The sequence below is a fragment of the Aplysia californica genome, unplaced genomic scaffold (assembly GCF_000002075.1).
Source record: "Aplysia californica isolate F4 #8 unplaced genomic scaffold, AplCal3.0 scaffold00425, whole genome shotgun sequence".
Taxonomy (NCBI): Eukaryota; Metazoa; Mollusca; class Gastropoda; order Aplysiida; family Aplysiidae; genus Aplysia; species Aplysia californica.
In genome coordinates this window covers 600,019-612,302 of record NW_004797695.1, presented here as the reverse complement: position 1 = coordinate 612,302, position 12,284 = coordinate 600,019, and the positions used below count along the sequence as shown (strand labels likewise).

The 12,284-nt window shown below is 40.2% G+C and overlaps 1 protein-coding gene across 2 annotated transcripts in view; it reads left to right on the top strand.

Moving 5' to 3' along the window:
- The window catches only part of LOC101852713 (OTU domain-containing protein 7B), a 19,459-nt gene that overhangs the window by 5,042 nt on the left and 2,133 nt on the right, over positions 1-12,284 (top strand). For both annotated transcript variants that reach the window (XM_035971380.1, XM_005104564.3), the window contains 7 exons: positions 1,891-2,026; positions 2,521-3,159; positions 4,796-5,017; positions 6,553-6,651; positions 7,768-7,895; positions 8,281-8,414; positions 9,187-9,458. In XM_035971380.1, the coding sequence (XP_035827273.1) occupies positions 1,936-2,026; positions 2,521-3,159; positions 4,796-5,017; positions 6,553-6,651; positions 7,768-7,895; positions 8,281-8,414; positions 9,187-9,458 (1,585 nt within the window). In that variant the 5' untranslated portion in view covers positions 1,891-1,935. The remainder of the gene's footprint in view (positions 1-1,890; positions 2,027-2,520; positions 3,160-4,795; positions 5,018-6,552; positions 6,652-7,767; positions 7,896-8,280; positions 8,415-9,186; positions 9,459-12,284) is intronic.

The following is a 12,284-nucleotide window of genomic DNA, read 5'->3' as shown; positions in this document are numbered from 1 at the left end:
GTTGAACCTGCCCTGACGGCCACCTCTATAAGACGGCCACCTGTACAAACGGCCACTTTTCATTTCCCCCCTTGCATTTTTTCTATATAATTTAACTGTGTAAAACGGCCACCTGTCCAACGCGGCTGCGGCCACCATATTTTAACACACAACTCCTATCACACTAAGCAATAACACCTGTCTTAGACGGCCACCTTAGTGACTCCATTACGTTTTGTCATAAATTGTGCATTCGGCCCTGGCGTTGAGAGCGAGCCGTCATAATTCAATCACCTGTCTTTGTTGTTAGGTAGTCCCTCCAACGGATCATGTTGCATAGGCCCCTCCCACTGTTGACCAATAGGTACCAATTTTCAGCTGCTGGTGAAGTAAGTGTGTGATCCCCCATACCCCCATAAGCCCCGCCCAGAACTCATACACAAATCGTAAGTGAGATGAGTGGTCACTGTTTACCCAGTCTGTAACAAAGTAACAATATGAACTTGTGACAGAAGCGTCGCTCGTTCTCCGAGTGGTGGCCACCCATGTGTTTGTTTTAACATGGCACTCGGTCTTCCTCGTCTGATACATTTAGTTTTATTGTCACTCTTGCGCAAAATCAGCAAAAAAATAAAACTTACAAACAAAATACAAACCAACAACAACAACACAACATTAACAACAACAACAACAACAAAATCAACAACAATGCGGCCACTTTCGATTGGGGCCTCAGAATGATGGGAATGGTTTGCTTTCTTTATCTTGATCAGTCCTGCCTGAGACGGCCACCTGTCTTATACGGCCACTTTTCTCCTTGACAATGGGTGGCCATCTTACACAGGTTTGACTGTATATATATATATATATATTTATGTTCCTTTCGTGTAGTATAGTTGTGAAAGTTCTTCTTATTGGGTTGAACTGGTTTTTCTTGTTTCTGTGAAATATTTTTTCTTGTGTGAATGATTATGTGATTGGTGTAAAGCGCTCAGAGTTTATACTAGTATCGGATAGAGCGCTATATAAATGCAATCTATTGTTATTATTGTTACTTGGGAAATTAGGTGTAATAATAAATAGTAATCCAACAATTTACTTAAACAAAAGGAACTTTAATATATACTAATTACAAATCCAAGTGGGTGGTTTCTATAGATTTTAAAAGGTTTACAGCTGGGGCAATTCTCTTTTAAAAGCAAGTCTATAATTTTTTGTTCTAATGGTGACATTATGTTTATTGAACGCATGTTTTGAGAACCTTCAGTGCAAAAAATGTGTCCACTATAATATTTTTTGTTACAAGTTTTGCAACTAAAAAATGTCATTGGTGAACTGTGATGTAGGCCATAAGCGTATGCAAAGTGTGTGTATGAGAAGAGGGAAATGCTGTGAACAATCCCATTTTCTGCGTGACGTAGATTTGTAGTAATTTATATAAATTCATGAAGAAAAGATTTTAAAAAATCCAGCCTCAATTGTTGTGGAATTTAAATATAATTAAGTTAAGACAAATTGATACAATCAGCCGTGCAAAGTATGGGTGACAGTGATTCACTGTTCAAAGAGATATTTGAGGATAAGTCGCGTCCCAAATTTTTCACCACACTATAGCTACTTACATGGGGAAAAATGGAGCGGTGGGGGGAGAGGGTCTGTAAAACAATTCATGTTTGATAGAAGGCTCTGTTGTTGTGCTTTTTAGTTCTAATTGTTTTAATGGTTCTTCTTGTTTTCTTATGTTACTGATGCTGCAAGTTCAGCACTATTTGTCAATATGTGAAAGAGGCTGAAACAGTCAATACAAAGCATATAAAAGAATTCCAGAAAAAAAAAAATGAATTGTTTGTTTTGAAATTACGGCTTTTCTGCACGCTCTTTTGTACATTCGTTTTATATTCTATTTTTCAGGACAAGGCTGTGTGGTGATGAGGACAAAGACAATACAGTCCAGGCATGGATTTGCAAAGAGAAAGAACTTTGAAGATAGAGCAGTTTATGACAAATACAGGAACAGATAAGAGTGAAGCTGTGGATATTCTTAGCAGTGAGTTTCACCTCTAAATTGATATTGTTTTAATGTGAAACCTTTTTTTTTTAATTGTGTAAAAAAATATCTAAAAGTTGCAATGAAGTTGTTGCTCTCAAGCCAGAGTTTAAATTATTTTGTACTTTCAAAAGGTATTTACTAGAATAACAAACACTCCTTTCTCACCATCTGCATGAGCCAGGTGTTTGTATATATGGAGGATTATGGGCAGAAACTCAGTTTATAGATTACTGATTTAAACGGTCTTGACAGGTTTTCCATGAATGAAAGTTAATACTTCATCATTCTGCTTTCTATTTGTTTTGCCCAGTGATAACTCTTTTCACCTTTTTTTCCTCCTAAAGAACTTCTCCAAAATACCCATTTATTTTAAACCATTGCTATCCAGTTCTCATTGTTTGTTTCCTGTTGGCAAAATGGTATAAGTAAATATTTTGAATGTAAAGGATCTGTCTTTTTGAATGGTGAAGTTGTGTCCTCTTTTTTTTCAGGAAACAAATGGAGCCTTCCAGATAGTTACAGGGAAATTGAAGAATTGTGTATTTCATCAGCTCGCAATAAGTCTCACAAGTTTGATGAAAATGATAAACAACAAAGCACAAGTTCGCCTCACCACAGAGCAATTGAAATGGGGCGTGGGGCTGCGGTGAACCTCGACAAGAAGGCAGCCCCAACTGGAATGGTGGTTGTGATGCCTCTGCAAGAGAAAACTAATTCCCTTCCTCAGGATATGCGCTCGGTCTCCAATGATTCACACCTGTCGGTTAGACTACCACCATCTGCAAACAAAAACGAACGCATCATACCTATCCAGATTCAAGGTGGCGGTAAAGGCAATGCTGTCCAACCAAATTCTGGACTTTACAAGCCTTCGTATGCTGGCTCTCCTGTTGATAATTCCCGCCCATCTCCCAGTCCCTCCCCATCGCCTACATACAGTGGTCACCCTGCTGGTTCACGGGGAGGCCCTTCATATCCTCATGCACGCTCTGTCATTGACGAAATAGTTTATCCGACACGCCCTTCCATGGTGCCCCCTCCGATGAGCAAGGAACAGGCCCTGGAGCTTCAAGAGAATGATGATGTCTTTGATGACAAAAGTATGAAGAAGCCTCCATCCACTAACTATTGTAAGTTATTGCTATTAGTTACATTATTAATTCAATGATTCATCCTGGTTTTTTTCAGTGCCACAGAGGGACATGCTCATGTGTGCTATTGTAGGTTAGTTAGCAGATCTGTCACTGATCCCGATTTAATCTGGATAGCCTGGTTTTTTGCCCCAAATCTTAAGCATCCTGATTTTCGCGGTTTCGATCATGTATGTCCCGATTTTTTTGTTCTGTCTGTTGTGCTGGATTTAAAAAAAAACTTACTCTGCCTTCATCTCTGTTGCTGAAAGCACCCGATAACTTCTTGTCCATAGGAACTCGGAGCACTATTTTCTTAAATATTGATGCTGGATTAAGTAGTTGACTCACCCCAAGTTGCGTTGGAACTTTGCTCGCCTGTGTTATTTCAGTTATAATGGAAGTAGTATCGATTTGGCATTCTAACTTGGGACATTCTCAAGATCTACCTTTGTTTTTGTTTCCACTCAGAATTCTCTGATGATGGCCTGACAGCTGTTTCAATTGTGTCATACAAATTAATGATTATTCATAGTTCTGCAGTTACTTTAAAAACAAGATTTGTCCGAGCTCTGGTTGGTCGGGCCAGTCACCAAGACCCATCAGTAAAACTGTTTCAATCGCGCGTTTGCACCGCATGACATGACTTCGGCGTTTGAGTTGTGCATATGTCAGGGACCGTCCGTTGACGGGGTCAACTGAAGTTTATGCATACTTGTTGAAGATGAAGTGTCTTTTGGGACTTTGGGGGGAAGGATGGGGTAGAGGGTGTGGTGTTAAACACTTGAACTAGGAGTGCTTGACATGATACTTCTGGATTAAAAAAAAAATAATGATAAAACACACACATGCGCACAAACGCACACGCACGCAAACACACGGGGCATATACATGTTTATGGACACCCCCAAAATTTTTTAGTCAGCTTGGCAGTTACTTTGGTGATTTGTTGTTGATCCTGATTTGTTTTCTCCTAATCCCGAATTTTCCCCCCCCTGAGATTCTGCTTTTTAGATTTCATAGAGTGGCAGGTCTGAGTTAGGCACCTTAAAGCTTTGTTCCCTCTTTTGAAACTAAAGGCTACCTCTGTTTCACGCCCCTTATGTAAGGGCTGCCAAGTCCTCCTTTTTTAAGGGGGACACCTCATCTCATGGACTTGTCCACACCTCCCCTCCATCAGCAACATAAGGTTAATGTAGTTCTGTAAAAACAAGCTTATTTAAACTATTGTTAGGTACATATAATATTTACCAAATTGTGTTTTATGTGTTGCAGATAAAAAATAATGATATTATTAGACTTAAGGACCCAAGAGATCACACATTTTCTTTTCACTTAGAATAAGGTTTTAGGTCACTCTCATCATTTTTGGGAACTTTATTTCCGAAGCCACAGATTCATCCCGTGGCCAATATAGTGTCCTCAACCTGGAAAGAGCTTGCTATACCCTTAATGTTTAAACAGTTTTTTTTTGAAGGACATAATTTGTCTCTGCTTTCAGTTCTAGTTCGTACATTTGTCTCATTTTTAGTTTTTAATTTAGTATTGTGATACGAAGTGTAGTTTAGTTACATATGAAGTTATTAAAATGTTTTTAGGATTTTTTATTTACTTTGTTATCGTTTTTTCTTTACAGACCCTCGTCTGAAGCGTGGCTTTTCCAACATTTTAGAGAACGAAGGTTTGGTGTCTGAAGCTCGCCACAATGTTCAAGTAGACATAAAGAAGGACAGCCATGACCACATGTACACTCAGTCATTTGTACTACCTGACCTCACAGCTTATACCGAAGACTTCAGGGCCTTTCTAGAGAAAGAACTTGTAGAGACCTCAACTCTAGTGTCTTTGGAGCAAGCAGGTAAAATGTTACGGCATTAGGTTTTTTGTTTTTCTGATTAGACTTGTATTTGGATTTGCTTTGTACACTGCTTTGTTAAGCTTTGACAAATTAATGGGTTGTGTTCTTGTTGATTTAAAAAAAATCAGTTGTTCTTGAAAACATTTTTGTTTTGTTATCTTTTCTGTGGCACCAATAGTGTCAGTACTACTTTAATTTCATTTATTTAATGTCTATGATCCATCTAGAATAATCATTTGAGTTGTGGGATTATTGCTGAATGGGTTTTTGCATCTTTCATTGAAAATGAAATATAAGGTGAGACATAGTCATTTTCCTTAATTTTTTTCAGTGTTTACTTTTTGTATGGTGTTTATGGCATATGCCATACTGGCCTGGCTGGTCCCTGAGCAGCAAACAGGAAATATATTGTGGCCATGCCTACTATACCGGTAGTCTAATTTTAAACCACATCGATGTGTGGTGAGAGTCTGATTGCACATTGATGACACACGTATAACTTAGTTTCAAAACCGCTGTTAGTACCTTTAGAGAGTAGTTAATATGTGAACTATCAGTTTGGTGCATTAAAAAAAATTATGATGATGTTCGTCCTTCGCTGGCGAAGATGACCTTAACTTCACATCACTGAAGGGTTGGGTGTGTGAGGAGATGGCTAATCAGGCAGATGTTTGCTCGGAAATGTCTGTTGCAGTGGGGGCAGGGGAAGTTTGGGGCTGAACTAGGCTGGAAGGTAACGCTCTCTCTGTCGTTTCTCAGCTGCCATCTCCATTGTTTCTTCCTGACGCGACTTTCTTCGAATTTGGCCACTCCTGATCTTATTAAGGAGCGCCAAACTGTGCGAAGGCGAGCAGCTTCTTCCCAGGTGGTATGGGGAATGTCACAACTCATCAGGGATGCTTTCAGAGCATCTTTGAAGCGTTTCTTCAATGATGAAGTCTTGACTTGCGCTTGAATTTGATTTAAGTGAGGGAGAGTTACGCAAAGTCGTCAGCCTCACTCTCTTGTCCCTGTCCATCTAGTTCCGGTGGCAGGGCGAAATCGAGACGGCCGAAGATAGGCCAGGATACAGCGGATGGCCAGCAGTGTCTTCTTGTCTCACAGTGCCCTTGTCGCGCTCCGCGACGCTCTGCTGGGACTGCCTTTCTGCCCATTGAACCACCGAGTGGTTTTATCCGCGCGTCCGGCGGAGCCAGTATTTGCATGCGTAAGGAGACAGACCCTAATTTACTCACTAGTGGGTTCGAAACCTGACCAGCTACCCTCTACCTGGTTCAGTCCGCCTGCCAAAGCGGTTACTGGGGTGTGGCCGCTGTGCATGCTGCAGCTTCGCGGAGCCACAGGTGAGAGTTGAGCGTCAGGTGGGAACCAATGTAGAGAGGGCTGTCCTGAAAAGGACATGGCAGGCCTTCCCCATACAGAGTAACTATCCCTCCCTGACCCCCCTACACCCCAAAATTATATATAGTAACTGTTGGAGGACGATTGGATCTTTGAATTAGTATGAGAACTCAGTTGATTTTTAAAACTTTCAGGGCGTCTCAATTGGTGGGCAGAGTTGCGACTGTGTCAGCGCTTGCTCCCCATGGCTACCAGTGGTGATGGAAACTGTCTCTTGCATGCTGCATCCCTTGGTAAGAACACTTATGTTTGTATATTGCTTGAACACTTATGTATACCAGTTCCACTCTGTATCTGTCGCAAGCCACTCTCAGAGGCTTGCAGTTGGAGCCACTGTGTCTACGATCTGCTGTCAGCAGTTCGCTCAGGTTTCTTTAAGATGGCAAATGTTATATTAATTTTCTGCAGTGGCAGAAAAAAGGTCTCTCTTACCAGAAGTTCTTTCATTAGATGAAGAACTATCAAAATAGGTTCATGTGCTTTGATTTACTGACCAATTTAGTGATGTGTATGTCATTCTCAGGCTTCATACCAAAAGAGGACTCCGGCATTGTGGGAAAATCCCCTTCAGAGATAAAGAAATAAGATGGAGATTTTTTTAGAAGGAGGTCATGGGGAGCAGAGAAAGCTAAATATGTCATGTTGATATATGTCCTAATTTTGATTTTTGGAAGGGGAATGTTACATTCAAATTAGAAAAAACATTCAATCCATTCAAATTCTTCAGAATTTATTTGTTGAAAATGTTTCTGTTCTAGATTCAAACAGTGGTTCACTAGATCTACCACTATTATTCTCCCTTCGCTCTATTATTGTGTGATGGAAGGTAGTTTTCAATTTATATCAATGCTTTGCTCTTGAGTAAGCTTTACTTTTTCGCTGTGTGAAGCCATAATGTTCAAATCAGTCACAAACTCAGGGTTAGAAAGAGTGAAATACATGTAGTAAATGGTAGATCTAATGGCGATATAATGTTAACGGAAACTTAGAATTAACGTCACTTTTCAACTTCCTCCTCAACTTGGGGGCTCAGAGTGATTCAAAAGACTCCTAATGAAATGTTTTAGTTGATGAAAATCAAGATATGATACTTGCCCACAATTTTTGCACAAGTTTTGATTGGATAAAATTGGGATATTAGTGTTTCCCCTCAAACTAAAGTAACCCATCGTTCAAAAGCACTAGTGTATGTGGTACGGGTGCAGAGAGTACTAGTTTTGCAGCACATCCCACATTGCATTGTGAAGAATGTGTAGTCTTCCTGTGCTGTGCAAGGGAGCAAAATACGTATAGTTTTATCGTTTTATCTTGGAAGAACATTGATAATATTTTAAAAAAATCATTTGCAGCAATGTGGGGCATTCATGACAGGCAGTTGATTCTAAGGAAGGAGCTCCATGAGACACTGACCAAAGCCCACTACAAAAATGCTTTGTACAGACGATGGCGATACCAGCAGACAATGAGCAATAAAGAGGTTTGTATGTTGCACTATATCTATGGTTGTTTAGTTCTGTAAATACTGTATAGTTCAGATCAGGATCATTAGTAAAAAAGTCTTTGTTTCAAATAATTTTTACTAGCAGGAACAGAATAAGAGATAAAGAAAAAGTTTTTATTTGAAATTTCATATAGGGTATTTGGGATTTATCCTTATCATGACCTGAGAAGTATTCCAAGATCGGGGAACTCAAACTGTCAGTCACGTTTCTTGCTCCCCTCCCGTCCCTGTACTAAATGAGCATTTTGGTGCCAACTTGCTAGTTTTTAACTCAATTCCAGTCAGAGCAAGATGTTTCATGTTCTTTGATTTACTAAAATGAGTGAAAAGTTGATTGTTTATAAACTTTCTTCTCCTGCAGTCGGGACTAGTTTTCAGCGAAGCTGAGTGGAGTGAAGAATGGGAAAACATCCTACGTCTGGCGTCCCCTCTTCCAAGGGGTGCCCCTGATCCCACCCGCTCCAATAACTGCTGTGACAGTGCAGTTACTCAAGGGTAAATGACTGATGATGAACAGAAACTTTGATGCTTTTGTTTTTTTTCCTCTGCTTTCGCCCTGTTAGATGGCCTGGGTAATTAACTGTGGGTTTCTTTACCCACATTGTGACTGAATTTTACTCATGTAGCTGTTTTTTCCTCTTAGATCTTATCCTTCACCTTCCTGGCTGCCATATACCATTTTTTTTAGATTACTCTTAATTATTTTGACCCACCAGAATTTCTTCAAAGTTTAGCTATAGATTGAGCAGGTGCAGGCTGGTCCTTTCCTCATTCACTTTCAACTCTAAAATAATTTATGGAATTTGCAGTGTATACATCTTCCCTCCTTAGTTAAATACCTTTATCAAACAAGACTGGATGTTCAATCCCTATTTTCCTGGTTTTTGGCGTTTAAAAACCGTGAGAAAAAAAATTCCAACATTATTTAGCACTTTGGCATCTGTTGGAACTAACAGGCTTTTTTCTAGTCTGCATTTGTACCCCATGGTATTCTCCGCCTGGATCTTGTTGCTATGGATTTGAATAGTCCTAACAACTGGTCTTTTCTGACTGATTGCATGCACAAATTTGAAATCCTTTACAGGATGTGTATTCTTCTCAAAATTTCATTTCTTTTGTTTTCTATAATGAACTCTAATGCTATGCAGTGCACAGAAAAGTTGTTCTCTCATGTATTGTCTTCTTCGTGAGCCTTGAAAACTTGTTATTTTCATCTGCCTTTTGAGAATGGATGATTAAGTTTTAAAATTTGATTATCTTTACACAGAAGTGAGGAGAGTGTGGTCTATGAGAGTTTGGAAGAGTTCCACGTGTTTGTACTGGCACATGTGCTGCAGCGACCAATCATCGTTGTGGCTGATGCCATCCTGCGCGACTCGAGTGGGGAAGCTCTGGCCCCTATTCCTTTCCCGGGTGTCTACCTGCCCATGGAAGTGGCCAAGTGCTTTCGCTCTCCTCTTCTTTTGACCTATGATGCGGCTCACTTCTCTGCCCTGTGCCCGATGGAGCAGGATCACAAAAGTCCTGTTAAACTTCCAGGTTTGTTATTGGTCCAACTCATGGTCTGATATTTTACTTTTCAAAGCTGAAAATGCCTCCAGATGGCTGTTTAGAAGCTTAAAATTTTTCCGGGGGGGGCAATGCTCAGATGCTGCGCCGTGTTGGTGCGCTGACTACGCCCCTTCAGAATTTCAGGAAATTTTTCAGAGAACCTCTTTCACGTCTGTATAATGTTTAAAGCATTTTAGAATTAATTTTTAATGGAATTCCTGGTAGTTTTACTTTTGTGGGACAGGCTTGTATGGGGGAGGGGGATGAAGGGAGGAGGTTGAGGGAGGGTTGATGTTATTATTTTGAAGGATACAAAAAAAAAGTAAGCCAGTGTTTACATTGAGATATTTAACTTTTATGGAGTTTTGATAATTATATTTTATTGTAAAACCTCTTCTTTTACTGTTGTCATGCTGAAGTGAGAACTAATTATGGGTGTAGTTCGTTTTTCTAAGCATGTGGCTATATATGCAAATAATCCTTGCATATGAATTTATAGGCAAACCAATTCATAAACAGATGTATTGCTGAAGCATGCTTTCATTTAGCATTGTTGTGTATTATATTCTGCTGCCACATGTTGCTTTTGGTCTCCGTTTGTGGGTGAATTTTTGGAACGGGTCGGAACGCTAGTGACTAACTTTCTCAGCCCTGGTCTGCTCTATTTCTTTACCAATGTGAATGAAACTTGGCAACCTATCTGAAAATAGGGCAAACTAATGATATGTGGATGTTGAAGTTCGTACACATAAATTAAAATTTACCTATGCTTTTGGTGTCAAGAACACTTTCATATCGGATTTACCGAAAACTATAAGGAGCTTGATTTTCAACGCTGAGAATGTAATAGGTCTATCTTTCCTCTATAGTGTCCTCGAATTTGAACGTTCTGTGTCAAGTAGTTGTTTAGACCCGATCATAAATGCGCAACTACCCCCCTATCCAAAGCAGCTTCGCACGGAGACCAGCCATTTTCCCTTCCCTCCAGCGGCAAATGCATGTGACCTACAAATCCCCACATGACTATTCCGAGCCCGTTCATTGGTCACTTGAAATAGGGCAATTGCGGGTGCGCGCATCTGGTTGTTTTTCTCTCTGTTCCCCTGTTACATCGCTATGGGGGTTTTCCGAGGCGCGCTTATCTTGCCTCAGGGTGTTCGCGTTTCAACGGGAAAAAAGAGTTTTTAATTGTACGGTTGGCATGGTCTAAAGTCATCAAAGAAAGCTTTGCGATTATTTAGTCACGCTTCCAACATGTTCTTTAAGACTCCCATGTTTTGATAAGATGCTATAAATAAAATTCTCTCATCCCGACACCTCTTTTTCGCAAAATCATAATTTGTAAACCAAAATTTTAATTATAACAATATAACTACGAAATGTTTAGTAAATCTGACTGCTGCAATGATTTCTCCACCCAAAAACACACCGGGTAGCCAAGTATCTTTCTAACACTACTATTAATTACTAAGATATCGTTTATTTTCTTACAGAATCTGCTATTGCGCTGTCAACTTTTAGGAGTATTTTCCTATATGTGGGTCATCCATATTTGGCCGACCATTGCAACCCAATAACTTTTTTATTTATGAACTGATTCTTTTAATTAAAAAATCATAAATCTTAGGATTGAAAACTTTATTAGGTACCAGATAAAAAAGGGCTAAAGTGAAAAATCAAATTTTCATTGGCATTGCTATATATATATATATATATATACCTGTGATCCGACCACAATGTGAAGATTCTAATACAAGTAGACTGAGGGTACCTCTTGTAGGTTCTGCTTTTTTATTCTCCTGTTATTTCTGTTTGTTCTCTTACCTGTATGGGTTAAGGTGCTCTTTCCCCCCCCCCCCCCCCCCTCCCTCTCCTCCCTTGTGTTTTCTCTATAACGACCATCTGCCCCCCCCCCAACCCCTCCTTGTGTTATCTCTATAACACACTGTCCAAGAGTACCACCTGTCTAAGATAATCATTGTGCTCCTTGGTCGTCCTGGACAGGTAGGAGATATTGACAGAAAAATTAGGGAGTCTACAAGGTCATGATTCATTATGATGGGGAAGATAAGGTCTTTGGTTGACGACTATAGAGTAAAGATAGGAGGATGAAGAGGAGGAGAAGGAGGGATCAAGAAAGTGGAGGGGATGAGGGGAAGGGAGAGGAGAGAAGAAGGATGATGGGGAAGGAGGAGGAAAGGAGGGGATGGATGAGGAAGGGGAAGCGGAAGAAGAGTAGGAAGGGGAGGAGGAATGGTGGAAGAGGAAGGGGTGGAGAAGGAAGGGGTAGAGGAGGAAGGGGAGGAGTAAGGAGGGCGGTGAGAATGAGGAGAAGGAGGATCAACCATTGGTGTCCTCAAACCAACCGTAAAAAAAACGAAGTGAGTATATTGTACATTGTGATATTCAAGGCAAAAACACAAAACGTGAGTAGCTTTTGCCTTGTCTCATGCACGTGACAGACAAACAAACAAACAAACAAACAAACAGACACACAGGTGAAGATTTCCAGCGACGGAGCCGCCATGATCATTTTTCGTGACAGTCAGTGTGTTAACACAGCTTGTAAAGTAACACGGTGTGTAATGTAACACAGTGTGTAGAGTGAGTGACACGGATGCGAACACGAGACCAAAAACCCTGACACACACAGGCGAGCTAACTAATTAACCCCTCTGGCTGTTAACAAAGATTGTTCAGATGCCGTAACACGGGCTATTAGATAGATAGATAGATAGATAGATAGATAGATAGATAGATAGATAGATAGATAGATAGATAGATAGATAGATAGATAGATAGATAGATAGATAG